We start from the raw sequence: 17687 nt of genomic DNA, 5'->3' as shown, positions 1-17687 counted from the left end.
TTTAGTAAAGATGACTATAAGTCTACTTTTACTTTCAGTATCATAAACCCACCTCCATGCCATTACCAAAACATTTGATAAAGCATGTACACAAAATCAAACTTATGAAATAGTTGAAATTTAAATACCTGATTAAAATGAGGTGTCGGAGCCTGATGATTGCCATTGAATGAGGCTCGGATTGACTTCAATGGACTTTGAATAGGACTCAGACTAAGAATCAGAAATAGCTGTGTTTTACCACTAGAGGTCATAATACTGAAAAAATATCATAATTTTATCAATCCATTATTGTGTATGTGAACCCAGCTGTATTATCCTTTTTTGTAGTGTGGTGTGTGTGGCTTCTGCATTTTGATTCACAAGTCAAAGTTAATGTCACTCTTTGTAAAAAGATACTAAAGAAGGTGATTTGCAAGATTCTTAAGAGACAAATCTATTGTTTAAAAAAAGAAAAGAAGTTTTCTCTATTGGTGTCATTTCACCAGCAAACTTTATAATTGGGGGAGAGGGGTGTACTACGAAGAAATTTTATCCATTGTGTACTAAGAAGAAAGTTTATAAAAAAAAAATTCTATAAAAATTTTACTGATATTTGGAGTAGTAGAAATTAAAAAAAGAGGGGAAGTTTTTGTGATTCATTAAGTTGGTATGTGTGACTAGCTGATACAAATACATAAAATAAATTGCAAAGATAAGGTGATTTACTGTCACATATACATTAAAATCTCATGCAAATTTATCCTAGTCAAATTAGCTGTAGGGAAATGACATATCTGAAGGTCAATCCTTGTACAGTTCAATGTGTGTGTTCAGTAATTCACTAGGAAATTACTTAGGCATTCAAAATGCTAAATACCCTGAATTCCTGGAACTTATTACACCTCTACTATAACATATCAAATTTAGGCTCAGAAGAATTACCTTTTTTGAAAGGGAGTATTGTTATAGCTACATATTTGATCATATCTAAAAGGTGTTGTAGTGGAATTAATTTTACCTAGACAGAGTTTGAGTAATCAAGAGCCAGTGTGTGGGGCTGAAGATAGAGGCAACCGCCCTCCATATCACCTGCATGCAACAATTTTAATGACTATAGGCCTTTGGTTTCAGGACCATCTTTAAGTTTTCTAGTTTCTTTCCTGCTGCAGACCATTGTGAATACAACCTTTTACTCTTAAGTATAACCTTTGAGCTAAAGTATTTTAAATTATTTTAGGTAGCTCTTGTGCCAGGGGTTGAAGAGACAGCATTGTTAATTCGTCAGATTGCTGACAACATTTTGATGTCTTCTAAAACAAATCCTCGTGAATGGTTGGACAAATCCTGGCTTTCTATCTTGCCATCTGAGGTTTGTTTGTCTTTGTGCTACCTATAGCAGTTCTCTTACTGTTTTTAAGATATTTACAATGCTAGGTTGTTTTCATTATTCGCGTTTTCTATTGTTTTGTTGTCAAATATAAACACAATGGGCCTGAATCATCCATACAGGCACAAGTAGATGGAATTTTCATTCCTGAGTGCTTTCAGGGGCAGCTGTGCTGGAAGAGGGATTCATCCTCAGTGTTAAGAAGCAGTAGAATATCCCAGGGAGCAAATCAATCTGAATATCTCGGCTAGAAAAGACTCATCCTGTTTTAGGGTGACCAGATGCCCTGATTTTAGGGTCTTTTTTTAATATAGGCTCCTATTACCCCCAACCCCCGTCCCGATTTTTCACATTTGCTGTCTGGTCACCCTATCCTGTTTGTTGTGACACTATAATCCTGTGCACCAAATTCTAAAAGCTAAATAAACTGGGCCAGATTACAGAACAATGGCCGAATCCTGCAGGGTTCTGAACACTTTGATTCCGAGCCAACATAGCAGCTAAACACATGCTTAACTGTATGTATGTATTTTATCCCATTAAAGTCAATGGGACTAGTCACGTGCTTGCAGTATTGAGCCCAAGATTGTAAACGTTTGTTTATTTACTCATTGGATAATTGATGCATAGATATTTACATGCTGGATGAGCCTGTCTGCATGGGGAAGTGAGATGACAAGATGGGAAGGGAGCTGAAACCCTGCAGCTGAGGGGGGCTTTCCTATCAGGTGGCTCCCTGCCAGGTAGTGCAGTGTGTAGTGGGGGAGCATGATGAGCAGGGGAGCTGGGTAATAGTCCCCATCTGCTTTCCTGCCGGGCAGAGCCACCTCCTGACTCCAGCCCTTCAGTATGGTCCATCTACTTCTGCTGAGTTGGGGAGTGAGATGGACAGGCAGATGGATCCTGGCAGCCCAGACCCCCCAACTGCTGCCTCCCGTGCGTACCAGGCATCCCTCGCTTCCCCCTAAATTCCCAGAAATTTTTAAGACAAATAAAACCTGAAAACAAAGGGCCTTATATAGAGTACAATACACAGCTTGGGCAGTTTCCCTTGAACTTGGGGGGGGGGGGGCAGGAGAGCTATTCTAACCTGAGAGTAAACATGTGACTTTTTAGGTCCAAAGTAAGTTTTTTAGAAAAGTTTGGGGTGTGTATTGAAAATCCAGATTAAATGGATCATTTTTGTCAACCTTAGGTATAGAGCAGTTACTTTCATCTTCCTATATACCCATACAGTTGTGCATAATTTGTCCCCCCTCTAAAAAGATATTCTATTTATAGATGTTTAGGTGGTGTATACAAGGCCTACCTGCTCAGAATTGTGGTTCTGTGACAGATTCTGTGCCCAGAGATTATATAAAGATGGTACTCTCTTTACCTTCTAATAACAGAGCAAGCTGAATGTCCCAAATGGATCATTTCGGAAGCTGACAGTGACTTTTTTCCCCCCCAGGCAGAGAAGTGCTTGCTTACTTTTCCATGTATAAACCCTCTAGTAGCTCAGCTCCTGTTAAAGAAGGGGTCTTCACTGAAGTGGCTGTTGTTGGCAACTTTTGACCAACTTCAGGAACTCCTGCCTGAGGTTCCAGAAAAAGTTTTAAAGGTTGGGCATAGTGAATTTATATATTTTATTAGCAGTCCAGCTGTCTGTGTAATAAATAAGGCTTTACTGAATGCTTTCTGAGGTTATATGTTTATATTTCCTAATATAATTTTAAAAACTAATCAGATAACTAAGTTATATTTTTTCATTGCTTGCCAGCTGCATTAGTACTTACTGCTTTAGAGTATTTTTTATTCATATCTGAACTGGCATATATACTAATACTTAACCATTGAGTTGGGTCCCCTTTACATCAGTGTTGGAGGCTTCTAAAACCGTTACTCAAGAGGGGCAATGTATACCCCAGCCATCAACTTTCTCTCTGGCGTGTTCAGAACCAGGTATCTTTTACCTAGAGCCTCTGTTTACTTTAATGTTAATCTTAATTTTGGGGCTTTTTACAACGAAATGTTTCCTCACCTTTTTCCTTTTAAATTTTCTTCTTTTCATCTGGTTCTCCCCTCTCCATTAAATCTTCTCACAGCATGAAATGCTCCATGCCCCCATTAGTTCAGGAAGGCCACCAGAGAAATGTCAGCTATGGTAACTTTTTCTTTTTGACAGACAGAAAAATATATCTATGTCTTAGGATCTTGAAAACTAATTTAACTTTTTTTCATATTTGGATTTTATAGCGTTCAATTGTACCGTAAACATTCCTTAAGTCTGTTTCTTTCATTTCAGCATTTTTGTGACATCACTTCTTTGTACAACCTAAATTCTTCCACTCCTCCAAAATCACCCAAGAAAACCATATCACCTCAAGAACAATGGAGCTGCTTCAACATGACCTTTCCTCAGGCTTCGTTTTCCAAGTCTTTGCTCTCTAATATTCAAAGAGATTATCACTATTCAGAATTGCTTGATAACATAGAGAACAGCACAAGTCAGTGCTTAGATTTTTACAAAAATGAGTCTTGTTCTCCTTCGAGACCAAGTGAGCGGCCAAGCAGGTTAACGTCTTCGCTGTCTTATTGTGGACAGGTCAGTTGCTTTGATGAGACAGACCATGATATAAATGGTCAGCAGTACCTTCCTTTTATGAAAAATGTGGGAACAGAGAGTGCAGATAGTGCCTCATTCTTAAACCAGAGTGATTCAGATGTATTTTCTTTGGAATCAAGCCATGTGAATTATGAAGCCAGAATCTCACCACCAGAGACCCCTAAGGAGTATTACGATTCAGGTAAGCTTTCTTTTCACGTTATGGAGCAGATAAGAATTTATGAATTTATTCCCTTCTTCTTTGAACTGAAATTTCACTGCAGCTAAAATAAGTACACTTGAAAGCATGCAGGTGGTTTAGTTGAAAGCAAACCAAAATGGATGACCCGGACGAGGATGTCAATTTTATGTTTAAGCAGCAAAGAGTCCTGTGGCACCTTATAGACTAACAGACATATTGGAGCATGAGCTTTTGTGGGTGAATACCCGCTTCATCACATGCATCCAACGAAGTGGGTATTCACCCACGAAAGCTCGTGCTCCAATAAGTCTGTTAGTCTATAAGGTGCCACAGGACTCTCTGCTGCTTTTACAGATCCAGACTAACACGGCTACCCCTCTGATACTTGAATTTTATGTTTAATTAGTTTTACATTATTTCCCCACACCTGTAAAAGTACAGTACAGGTATGCTAAAGAAAAAGTGCCTGGATGAAAAACAGCTTAAATTCAGTGCACCTTAGTAACAATGAGGTGCCGAACAGTCTATTTTTAGACTACAACTAAGGGGAGAAATAGATACAGTAGCTCAGCTGAAAAGTATGGTAAACTCGTGCAAATTGTAAGGATTTACACTGCCACAAACAAGTTAACAAGAGATCTCCTGTATGTAGTTCTATAGAAATCTACCAATACAGAGGATTATATAACTCAGGGGATTTGTAATGGTGTAAAGACCTTTGCAGTTCTATGTTGCTAGTTGAGATTTACTCCCAGTGGGCTGTGATAAAAAAATATTGTTGATCTGACAGCTATTTGGTGGCTTATGTGAAATGAGATGGTGGCCCATTTTCTTCTCCTACAGTGCTACTTAAAGTTAAAACGTGTAGGGAGAATGTGGGCTCTCTGCTGTGGGCCAAAAGGAAGGGTCTCTGAGAAGCTGCAGAACTAAAGAGTGAGCTTATTGGGTGAGAACATGGGACTGGAAAATCAAGTGCTTACAGGTTTGTAGGATGAGGTGGATATCCGGCAGCTCCAGAATATTGATGCTGAGCCTTTTCTGTTCTTCACAATCAAAATGGGCTCCCCACGCCTCTGAAATTCACATCAGTGGTGATGTGGATTGGATTGGAAGGAGGGAAGGAAAGAGAAAAGGCCTGGAAGAATGGGATATGGGATGACCCACAGTCCAGACAGGAAGTTCACATGGACAGTGGAAGGAAGAAGAGTTCATCCTGGGAAGTCAGGGAATGGCATCTGATTGGAACAAAGGTGAGGGTGTAAGTGTAACCTGGCCCATACAACAGAGTCCTCATAGGCTGCAGATTGATTTAGGAGACAAAGGCCTGGCTGGGTGACAGGAGAGTTAGTCATGGCAGCTGACATGGGCAAGAATTGGCCCAAATTGGGACTTCTATAAGGAAGCTCTCACTTGTAAGGCCTTTGCCTTCTTGCTTTACTGGTAAAGGGAGCCAAAAACTGTCTGTCCTTGCTGTGTCTCTAAGGTAGAATAGGAGAAGAGAAGACTATGACAAAAAGAATGATCAGTAAGTAATTTTCCTTTATCGTCCCAACTCAATTTTAAAAATGATTGAAAGCTTTAAAATATGGTCTGCATTAAAAATGCTTTTTACATTGGATTACTGCATTTCTCTATCTAGTGTCCGGCAAGGATACAGAGGAGAGCTTAACAGTTCCCATCAGTAAGGAAGTTTATGAAATCCTTACGAGAAGAGAGAGCTGTCTATGTGACCTCATTGAAAAGAAGTTTGGTTGCACGTCTCTCCTTAAGAGTATAAGATGTCCCCTTGAAGTATACAGGAAAAGCCTGAAGGAAGGAATTGAAATATCTGTTTGGATGGATGATATGACAAGACATAATGCTGATGCTTTGGTGAATGCAGCCAATGAACATCTGGACCATATTGGAGGCCTTGCTCTTGCCCTGGTGAAAGTTGGTGGGCCAGAAATTAAGCAAGAGAGTAAATGTTATATCGATCACCATGGAACACTCACCACTGGCCAAATAGCAGTGACAGGTGGAGGCAGGCTTTCGTGTAAGAAAGTTATCCACACAGTAGGTCCAAGATGGTCTGCAAATGAAAGTGAGAGATGTTGTCACATGCTTGAGACGGCCATTATAAATGTCCTGAAATATGTTAATGCGCCGGAGAATAATATAAAGTCTGTTGCAATCCCTGCAGTAAGCTCAGGAATTTTTGGCTTCCCACTAGATTTATGTGCTCATGTGATCGTACGGACTATAAAGAATTTTGTTGAGCTAGCTCCATTATTTGGCTGGTTGAAAGAAATCCACTTGGTGAACATTGCTGAGCCCACAGTTGCTGCAGTGAAAAAGGCCTGTGAAGAGTTGCTGGGCAGGAGTGACATCAACTCACTTCAGGAGACTCCACCAGCTTCAGCAAACTGTCTTCCAGATTCCATCACAATCAATGGCCTTTGCCTACACATCATAAGAGGACACATTGAAGATCAGCAAGTAAGTCTTCATGATGGAGCATGAAGGCCCTGATCTTGTGAAGTGCTGAGCATGGAGTTGCATCCCAGCACCTTGCAGGATTGGACAGTAAGAGATTAGAAGGCATGTTGTATTGATCCAATAAATGTGCATCTTGTCCTCGTGCCTTTAGCTACCCAACATTAGAATCAGTGGGCCAATACATTATATGCACAGATATCTTCTTATAATATGACTCTTGAGTTATGAAAAGTGTGAGTGAGCCCTGTTATGAGAGAATAGGAGAAAACAACAGATAGAGTCAGGAAAGTCGATAGAATAAAGTTATCATAGAATCATAGAAGATTAGGGTTGGAAGAGACCTCAGGAGGTCATCTAGTCCAATCCCCTGCTCAAAGCAGGACCAACACCAACTAAATCATCCCAGCCAGGGCTTTGTCAAGCTGGGCCTTAAAAACCTCTAAGAATGGAGATTCCACCAGCTCCCTAGGTAACCCATTCCAGCGCTTCACCACCCTCCTAGTGAAATAGTGTTTCCTACTATCCAACCTAGATCTTCCCCACTGCAACTTGAGACCATTGCTCCTTGTTCTGTCATCTGCCACCACTGAGAACAGTTGAGCTCCATCCTCTTTGGAACCCCCCTTCAGGTAGTTGAAAGCTGCTATCAAATCCTCCCTCACTCTTCTCTTCTGAAGACTAAACAAGCCCAGTTCCCTCAGACTCTACTCATAAGTCATGTACCCCAGCCCCCTAATCATTTTCATTGCCCTACGCTGGATTCTCTCCAATTTGTCCACATCTTTTCTGTAGTGGGGGGTCCAAAACTGGATGCAATACTACAGATGTGGCCTCACCAGTGCCGAATAGAGGGGAATAATCACTTCCCTCAATCTGATGGCAATGCTTCTACTAATGCAGCCCAATATGCCGTTAGCCTTCTTTGCAACAAGGGCACACTGCTGACTCATATGCAGCTTCTCATCCACTGTAATCCCGAGGTCCTTTTCTGAAGAACTGCCGCTTAGCCAGTTGGTCCCCAGCCTGTAGCAGTGCATGGGATTCTTCCACCCTAAGTGCAGGACTCTGCACTTGTCCTTGTTGAACCTAATCAGATTTATTTTGGCCCAATCCTCCAACTTGTCTAGGTCACTCTGGACCCTATCCCTGTCCTCCAGCATATCTACCGCTCCCCCCAGCTTAGAGTCAGAACTTGCTGAGGGTGCAATCTATCCCATCATACAGATCATTAAAAAAGATGTTGAACAAAACCGGCCCCAGGACCAACCCATAAAAAAGGTAATAATTGGAGATATACCAATCTCCTAGAACGGACCTTGAAAGGTCATTGAGTCCAGCCCCCTGCCTTCACTAGCAGGACCAATTTTTTCCCCAGATCCCTAAGTGTCCCCCTCAAGGATTGAACTCACAACCCTGGGTTTAGCAAGCCAATGCTCAAACCACTGAGCTATCCCTCCCCGCATGGGGTACTCTACTTGATACCGGCTGCCAACTAGACATCGAGCCATTGAACACTACCCATTGAGCCCGACAATCTAGCCAGCTTTCTATCCATCTTATAGTCCATTCATCCAAGCCATACTTTTTTAACTTGCTGGCAAGAATACTGTGGGAGACTGTATCAAAAGCTTGGCTAAAGTCAAGATATATCATGTCCACTGCTTTCCCCATATCCACAGAGCCAGTTATCTCATCATAGAAGGCAATCAGGTTGGTCAGGCATGACTTGCCCTTGGTGAATCCATGACTGTTCCTGATCACCTTCCTATCCTTCAAGTGCTTCAAAATGGTTTCCTTGAGGACCTGCTCCATGATTTTTCCAGGAACTGAGGTGACACTGACCGATCTGTAGTTCCCCGGATTCTCCTTCTTCCCTTTTTTAAAGATGGGCACTATATTTGCCTTTTTCCAATTGTCCGGCACCTCCCCCGATTGCCACGAGTTTTCAAAGATAATGGCCAATAGCGCTGCAATCACATCAGCCAACTCCTTTAGCACCCTCGGATGCATTAGATCTGGACCCATGGATTTGTGTATGTCCAGCTTTTCTGAATAGTCCTTAACCTGCTTGTTCACCACTGAAGGCTGCTCACCTCCTCCCCATACTGTGTTGCTCAGGACAGCAGTGTGGAGCTGACCTTGTCTGTGAAGACTGAGGCAAAAAAAGCATTCAGTACTTCAGCTTTTTCCACATCATCTGTCACTAGGTTGCCTCCCCCATTCAGTAAGGGTCACACACTTTCCCTGACCTTTTTCTTGTTGCTAACATACCTGTAGAAACCCTTCTTGTTACCCTTCACATACCTTGCTAGCTGCAACTTCAGTTGTGTTTTGGCCTTCCTGATTACATCCCTGCATGCTCGAGAAATATTTTTATACTTCTCCCTAGTCATCTGACCATGTTTCCACTTCTTGCAAGCTTCCTTTTTGTGTTTAAGCTCACCGAACCAAGCTGGTTACCTGCAATATTTGCTATTCTTTCTGCACATCGGGATGGTTTGTTCCTGTGCCCTCAATAAGGCTTCTTTAAAATACAGCCAGCTTTCCTGAACTCCTTCCCCACTCATATTAGCTACTCTCCTTTCTTCTTTTTGTGAGGATCCTGAACTCAACCATCTCATGGTCACTGCTGCCCAGGTTGCCACCCACTTCTACTTCCCCTACCAATTCTTCCCTGTTTGTAAGCAGCAGGTCAAGAGGTCAAGAGGAGAACAGCCCCTGGTTGATTCCTCCAGTACTTGTACCAGGAAGTTGTCCCCAACACTCTCCAAAAACTTTCTGGATTGTCTGTGCACCACTGTATTGCTCTTCCAGCAGATGTCAAAGTGATTGAAGTCCTCCATTAGAACCAGGGCATTAACATTTACTTTTTTAATGTAATATTTTAATAGTTACCTTTTTTTTCTTTCATGTATCCCCTAGAAGTTTACTCTCCTAGCTCCTATCGCATCAGTCAGGAGTGTTGTAAGCAAGACACGAGAAGTAATTCTTCCATTCTACTCTGCACTGATTAGGCCTCAACTGGAATATTGTGTCCTGTTCTGGACACCACGTTTCAGAAAAGATTGGACAAATTGGAGAAAGTCCAGAGAAGAGCAACGAAAGTGATTAAAGGTCTAGAACAGGGGTAGGCAACCTATGGCACAGGTGCCGAAGGCGGCACGCGAGCTGATTTTCAGTGGCACTCACACTGCCTGGGTCCTGGCCACTGGTCCGGGGGGGCTCTGCATTTTAATTTAATTTTAAATGAAGCCTCTTAAACATTTTTAAAACCTTATTTACTTTACACACAACAATAGTTTAGTTATATATTATAGGCTTAGAGAAAGAGAGCTTCTAAAAATGTTAAAATGTATTACGGGCATGCAAAACCTTAAATTAGAGTGAATAAATGAAGACTCGGCACAGCACTTCTGAAAGGTTGCCAATCCCTGGTCTAGAAAATATGACCTATGAGGGAAGATTGCAAAAATTGGGTTTGTTTAGTCTGGAAAGGAGAAGACTGAGAGGGGACATAACGGTTTTCAAGTACATAAAAGGTTGTGACAAGGAGGAGGTAGAAGAATTGTTCTTTTTAACCTTTGTGTCTAGGACAAGAAGCAATGGGCTTAAATTGCAGCAAAGGGGGTTTAGGTTGGACATTAGGAAAAACTTCCTGTCAGGGTGGTTAAGCACTGGAATAAATTGCCAAGGGAGGTTGTGGAATCTCCCTCACTGGAGATTTTTAAGAGCAGGTTAGACAAACACCTGCCAGGGATGGTCTAGATAATACTTAGTTCTGCCATGAGTGCAGGGGACTGGACCAGATGATCTCTCAAGGTCCCTTCCAATCCTATGATTCTATGATCCTGCTTTTTTTTTTCATTTCTGGAACGGGACGAATGCTCCTCTCTGACTATTGAGGCATTCAGCATATACTGCAGCAGTTGAAGATATTTTCTAAAAACAATGTAAATATCATCTTTAACCAGAATGTGATTTAAATAGACTTATTTCACTTATTATAACTGGAAAATCTGGTAAAAAATATCGCAATCCTAGTTCCGGGCAAACCAGAAAGAGTAATTAGACTGGAAGCTGCATCACAGCTTTAATGATAGTCTGTTTCTAACAAATACTGTATTTTACAGAATGTTCCATACCTTGTGTGTTAAAGAAACATCTTGACTCATTACGAAGTTTGTTTTTATAGATGTGGAAATAAAGGGAATTTCTTTGATGGGGAAGAAATTCTATCAGCTGACTATAAAAAGTTATATTCCTTCCGAGCAACTGAATGGGTGTAGCCCAGAGCCTTGTATTTTTAATTACTCTTAAACAATCAAGCTAAGGTTCAACTCATTATTTCTGTGGTCAAAATACCATAAGCAAAAGTTTTACATTTCACAAATTCAGTTCCAAATTACAGCAGCCCTAGGGAGTACGTGATGGGCAGAAGGAGAAAGCTCAGGGATTTCCATCCTCCCATAGTGCTCCTGCACAGAAGACAGACATAATTTTGCAATTCCTCCTGAGTACACAAGATGGTGAGGACTATTAGTGTGACTGGCAGTGCTTACTGCTCTAAGGCTACATCTACACTACGCACCATTGTCAGTGGCATGTAGGCTACATGTAGCTGTGTGCCACACTGAAAAGCCTGTTGTATCCACCGCCTGCTGCAGTGCGTAGCTACTCCTGTCAACGAAAGGCTCTGGCAGGCGGAGACAGAGGGGAAAAGCTTCTGCAACTAAAAATACCAGTGTAGATGGGGAGGCACAGCTTGGGTGAGTAGAAAGCATGTAAGGGATGTACTTGTGTACATATCCACACCCTTCAACTATGTTTTGTACTAGTCTACACGCCTCACCAGCTACACTGCAAGTTATGGGCTGGGAGGAGGGGAGTAATGCTGGTATGTGTTCTACACGCTGCCGAAAGAAGCATGCAGTGAAGATGTACCTTAAAAGAGGAAGTGTCTGGGTGGGGTGGTGGTTTTAATAAGGAAAAACTTCACCAGCTGCACAGGTACATTTGAAGTGGGGATCTGATTGCAGTGCAGGTAAAATATGCATTTAGCGGAAATAAAATATACTGAGAGCGTGTGTTCTTTTCTTCCAGACTGCAGTCATTGTTAATTCTGTGGTCATGAATGATCTCTCAAGAGGAAACCTTTCAAGAGCAATTCTAGATAAAGCAGGCCTCTCTCTTCAGAAGGAATTTCTGTTTGAGTTACAAAAACTTCCTCCATATTGTGAGAAATTCATATTGACAAAAGGATACAATCTTGCTTGCAAGTCTGTGCTCCACATAGTATGGTCCTCAGAAAGCAGCAGTGATTCACGCAAGGTGACATTCAGCTACAGTGGATTTTCACTTCTCTTTTTCAGGTCAAAAAGTAAAGTGAGGTCTAAAAACTCTCTTTTTTTTCCTGCAGGGACTAAAAACTGCAATGTCAAGATGTTTGCTTAAGATTCAGGAGTATCAGCTTCCCTCAATTTCCTTCCCTGCAATTGGGACTGGAGTGTTAAATTTGCCAAATGATGAAGTGGCAGATATTATGATTGATGAAGTTTTAAGCTTTGCAAAGGAACATCCTTGGAAGAAGACAGATGTGTATTTTGTGATCCATCCAAATGACAGTTATGCCTATAAGGTAAAACATTTATTATTAACTATAAGTAGAAGAACCCACAATATCCATGAAGAAAGTTTCTGTGTATTGCTATAAACTAAAGTACTTCATATACCAAACTAGACATAACATTTGTAAAAAGGGATAGCAAGCCTCTGGTATATGTCTTGCAGCTGGTAGGGAGTATACAGTGAAGGTGCTGCTCCTCACTTAGTGCGGACTTTCTACTGAAGTTATGCCACAGGAAATACATTTAGCAAATTCTGTCACATCATCTCCCGTAGCAATGTATTGTCACAAAGGGCTTGGCCTTCCATGGTAGAAAAGGCTGTAGACAGGAGGCCAAATTCTCTGTTGGTGATTTCAATGGAACTGTATTAGTTTATGCCAGCAGAGAATTTGGACCAGGTGATTTATATATGGCTGTTTTAGGTATATATAACCTAAATATAACGTATATTATAAAAATATAAGATTTGATCCTGTTCTCATTGAACCTAAAACTCCCACTGACTTCAGCAGGTGAGGAGTGAGCCTGTATACTGTAGCAAAAGAAACATACAGAGCAATAGTGTGTGGACTGGCAAAAAGGCAACATTATTCTCTTGTTTCTGCTCCGAAAGGCTAACATGGACAATTGAATCATACTCAGGACCAAATTCAGATGTGAAGTGTAATGTGGTATCAGTAACTGGGTGTAAGGGAGTCTGAGTGTAACTTACGTGCTGAAGGATAGAAAAAAGGGGTAGCCACTCCTGACTCCTTCCTCCTTCCATACACCATCTCTTCCATGCCATTGATATGTAGGTTACATCAATTTTGACTCCTAGGTTCAAATAAATCAACTTACACCCACTTATTGACAGGTAACTTACAGCACCTTGCATGTAAACTCTGAAGTTGCCCCTCAGTTTTAGAAGTATTTACAATAAGAATTTCCAAGTTTAATTAATTTACTTTTTTTCATCTATGCTGTAGACCTGCTGTGCAGTTTCTTCACCTTTTTGTCAGTATAGTTCAGTGTAAAATCTTATTTTCTAACGTAGTATTAATTTACAATGTACTTTTCTTGGTATTGTCTGAAGATGATTTTTATCATTTTTCCATATGCCAGAACTCTGACAAATTATATTTGGTTGTCATTTGTCTCTCTGTTCCCCTGGACCACATGCTTACACTGCCAGTTGTTTCATTAATGTGCCAAAGCCTGTCCTCTCCCCGCCACAGGCCTTCAAGGCTAAAAAACAACATGAATGTTGTATTTTCACTGCTCAGGGATGCCAATCTGCAAGAAGCCCAAACCTACTGCACAGCACAGAACAGTGCACCTCAGTGGCTTTCCACATGAGGCTATGGAGAGGAACTTTGTGACTGTGAGTTAGGTAGGGGGATAGTCAGTGCATCTATGCACAGCATGGATCCATCAGCATAAAACCGCAAGCAAAAGAGAGCAGTGGGCAGCTTCTACTCCTGCCCATAAGCTGAAATAGCTGCCATAGCCTGGCTGCCTGAGTTCCCCACATACTACCTGCAGATGGAATTGGAGAGGATGCCATCCATGTCCCTGTACAAAACCCTGGAACCAGGCTTGGCACAAGAAACCAGCATTAGGCCCTGTGTGAAAGAAGACTGACTAAAATTGCTTACCTAACAGAAATCTGGAGAGACAGACTCTGTTCACTTGTTAGTGGTTTGATACATAGCTGGCTGTGAACTGATTCTAAACCTTTCTTTTTCAAGGCTTTTCAAACCAAGTTTGAGTCAGCAAAAAACAAACTGATAGAAGACATGGAATGCAACAAAAGTGATGATTTGAGTAAGTAAGAAGCACAAAGGGTGAATAAGGTTCTGAAAATTATATTCTCCTAATAAATATCTATTATCTGGGAGTGAAACTATCACACAGGAGCTCTGCATTTAATTTTTTATTCTGTTTCATTGCGTGTCAAACTGGGTGATAAGAGGGAGAAAACGACAAGACTGGTTTGGGTATAATGGGGAAAATGTGTTACCTCTTCTAAAGTTGTGTTTTGCAAAACTTGTTTTAGTGTTCTGATAATATTTAATTAGACCGCTTTTGACTTTTATCAGATTCTCATTCATGTAAACAAAAATCTAACTGTTGAGCTAACTATTCTTCAGACACTTTGCAGTCTTTTGCCCCTTGAAAGACCCGTGTCATTCACCTTAATGTTATCAGGAGTTATGTGTGAGTGCTGAGAATAGAACTGATCTTAGGGTTTGGTAGATCAAAAGGAGGATTTCTTAACTGTGAATACAGACTGGAGGAAGCTAAACTATCACAGTTATCAATTATTCTCTCAAATCAATCATCTTCATCCCAGTTCCTTCTATTTAAGGAGCTAATGGGTATGATAAATTGTTGACATAGAAGGTTCTAACTGTTGTGCTTGGGCACCTTTTTTCCAGCTTATGCAAACAGGATTTGTCATACCAGGCTCAGGTCCTTACTCCCTCTACCAATCTTTGGGTAGTTGATGCTTCAGAGGAAGATGAGCCTTCTGGGCTCCAGTAATTGTGCAGTGCCTTTTCTGGGGCAAGAGGAGTTCCTTTCTGAGCATCACCCTTGTGTAAACTGGCTACAAGTCTAGTTAGTGGCCATGAAATTATCTAACCAGTTCTCTCCTCAGCCTAGTTAATTGACACTGATCCAGTGAACAAAAATAAACTTTAAACATTTCAAATCAAGAGAAAGACCAACAGAACCCTTTGTTATGTATGGTGGGGCTTGATTCACCCCCTGCGACACCCCACCTCGGAGGGAGGGAGGGAAGGTGCCCCTGCTGCACATATCTCTGGGTTATGCTGTTGGAAGCAGACATAATCCTGGGCTGAATTGTGCCCTGTGTTGTGGTTTCTAATTAATCAAAAAGGGGTCCTGTGAAAATCATCATCATTAGTTGATCTGAGAGAAAACCCGGCTAGGTTATAATAGACAGCTTTATTAGAGGCCAGCTGCTGAGAGGACATGAACACAGCTGTCCCTATTCAGCCTGGTGGTGATGAAAGTTGTTTTTTTTTCTCAGAGTTTTCCTAGAACCAGGCCCAGAAGTTTAGTGCACCTGACTTTAACTTTTAAAAAAAAATTAACCTTTGGGGGACCCTGGCTGAGTGCATTTTAGCTACTACAGAGTTCCAGAGCTTATTGTACGTTTAACTAACACAGTAAAAACCTGCACCTGCAGAAGGCAGTGCCCTGTCTTTAGTTACCACTTTAAATTAGCAGTACAGTTTTGTTCAACCTTTGGTTAGGGCCATCGCTACCAACTGCAATCAATGGGAGTTGATGGCACAAAGTACTTCATGTGATTGGGCCCCTGGCGCCAAAGGGTAAAATTTCAGTTCAAGGAAGGTGAGGATGGTGTCATGGGTGACATTCCTTCCCTCCTTGTAGGCAGGGGGTTTTATTTGCGTTGTGTCTCCTTTGTTCAAATTATTGTGGGCAGCACTCCAGCCCATTACCATTTCCATCAGTGGACTCTTTATATCAAGCTGAGATTGTTGTCATTTAAAACATATTCTAGCTAGCCAGTCCAAAGCCAGTGTGAGTGAAACACATTGATTTTAGCACTGATTTACATCCTACTTAAAAAAAAAAACAGGGAGAACACAGATGTAGCTAAAATACAAAAAGTACTTCATTTATCCAGAACCAAACATCAGAAGGGATTTAATAAAAGGGCTTCTTTGTAAGTAGGACAGTGTCCTTGCCTCCATTTTCCCCCTAGAACTACAGTGTATTCTCTTAACACAAAAACCGTCCTAACTAGAGACTTAAAAGCAACATTAACATTTTCAGTCTGTGTAAATATTTAATTTCATTATCTCCAGTATCTCCTGAAATAGCAACTTCTGCTTAAACCACTCATTAGAGGAATGTGGGGAAACATGAAAATGAAGAACAAGTTTTTAAATGGTTCCCAGAAGAACAACTACCATTTAATTTGACTTCCAAATAGAATGATGTTTATACATCTGGATTGGAACTGTATTTATTAATTATTAGTAGGGGCAAATCCTGGTCCCACTTAAATCAATGAGAATTAGGCCCTTGCGGGAGGACTTTCAAATGCAAAAATAGAAAGTTAATGAGAGTTAGACACCCAACTGCCATTTGTATCTTTAAAAATCTACCCCTTAGTGCCTGTCGTAATATCCTCATTCTGAACATACCAGAAAGGCAGTAAGGTTCCTTGAGCTGCAGAGTCTCAAGGCTGCATATAGAGATTTGTAACAGCACTTGTGAACTTTTCAGTCTACAGACTGCACTTGTATTAACTGTACTTCTTACAGGGTCACGCTCTGACAGACAAGCTGAAATAGAGAATAAAAAAACTGGACCAGCCATTGAACTTATTGGCAACTGCTATGAAAAACTGGAAGCAGCAAAAATATGGATTGAAGACATAATGCAAGTCCAGGAAAGTCACCTTATCGTTATAGAAAACAATCACATTTTTAACCTTAGCAAAAGAGAGCATGCAGAACTTTCTCATCTGCAGCGTTTCGGTGTATCCATATTGGAAGAAGTGGTTGGTGGAAAAGCAAGATTAGAGATTCAAGGTCCTCCTGGTGCCATAATTGATGCAGTGTTTGTGATCGAAAACTTACTGTGTTATGTGCAAGAGAATAATAGAACCAAACAAGAGGAACTGCCGCAGTTAGAGGGTCAGTGAAGTTAAGAGAATAAGAACAAATATGAAACAGATAAAATAGTGCCAATCTATAAAAAGGGAAATAAGGACAACCCAGTGAATTACAGACCTGTCAGCTTAACTTCTGTACCCGGAAAGATAATGGAGCAAATAATTAATCAATCGATTTACAAACATCTAGAAGATAATAAGGTGATAAGTAACAGTCAGCATGGATTTGTCAAGAACAAATCTTGTCAAATCAACCTGATAGCTTTCTTTGACAGGATAACAAGCCCTGTGGATAGGGAGGAAGCAGTAGATGAGGTATATCTCGACTTTAGTAAAACTTTTGATACTGTCTCGCATGACCTTCTCATAAACAAACTAGGGAAATGCAACCTAGATGGAGCTACTATAAGGTGGGTGCATAACTAGTTGGAAAGCCATTCCCAGAGAGTAGTTATCAGTGGTTCACAGTCATGCTGGAAGGGCATAACAAATGGGGTCCCATGGGATCAGTTTTGGGTCCAGTTCTGTTCAATATCTTCATCAATGACTTAGATAATGGCATAGAGAGTACACTTATAAAGTTTGCGGATGATACCAAGCTGGGAGGGGTTGCAAGTGCTTTGGAGGATAGGATTAAAATTCAAAATGGCCTGGACAAACTAGAGAAATGGTCTGAAGTAAACAGGATGAAATTCAATAAGGACAAATGCAAAGTACTCCACTTAGGAAGGAGTACTGCGGAAAGGGATTTGGGGATCATAGTGGACCAT

The 17687-nt window shown here is 41.0% G+C and overlaps 1 protein-coding gene across 1 annotated transcript in view; it reads left to right on the top strand.

Annotated features, from left to right (window-relative positions):
- SHOC1 (shortage in chiasmata 1) overlaps nt 1–17687 on the top strand; it is a 76781-nt gene that overhangs the window by 46427 nt on the left and 12667 nt on the right. The window contains exons 18-25 of the mRNA XM_045020275.1: nt 1220–1351; nt 2823–2972; nt 3657–4158; nt 5798–6636; nt 11737–11964; nt 12053–12271; nt 13991–14066; nt 16565–16939. Coding sequence (XP_044876210.1) covers nt 1220–1351; nt 2823–2972; nt 3657–4158; nt 5798–6636; nt 11737–11964; nt 12053–12271; nt 13991–14066; nt 16565–16939 — 2521 coding nt within the window. The remainder of the gene's footprint in view (nt 1–1219; nt 1352–2822; nt 2973–3656; nt 4159–5797; nt 6637–11736; nt 11965–12052; nt 12272–13990; nt 14067–16564; nt 16940–17687) is intronic.

This window comes from Mauremys mutica, chromosome 6 (genome assembly GCF_020497125.1).
Source record: "Mauremys mutica isolate MM-2020 ecotype Southern chromosome 6, ASM2049712v1, whole genome shotgun sequence".
NCBI classification, from domain to species: Eukaryota; Metazoa; Chordata; order Testudines; family Geoemydidae; genus Mauremys; species Mauremys mutica.
This window is presented reverse-complemented; position numbering and strand designations above follow the sequence as displayed.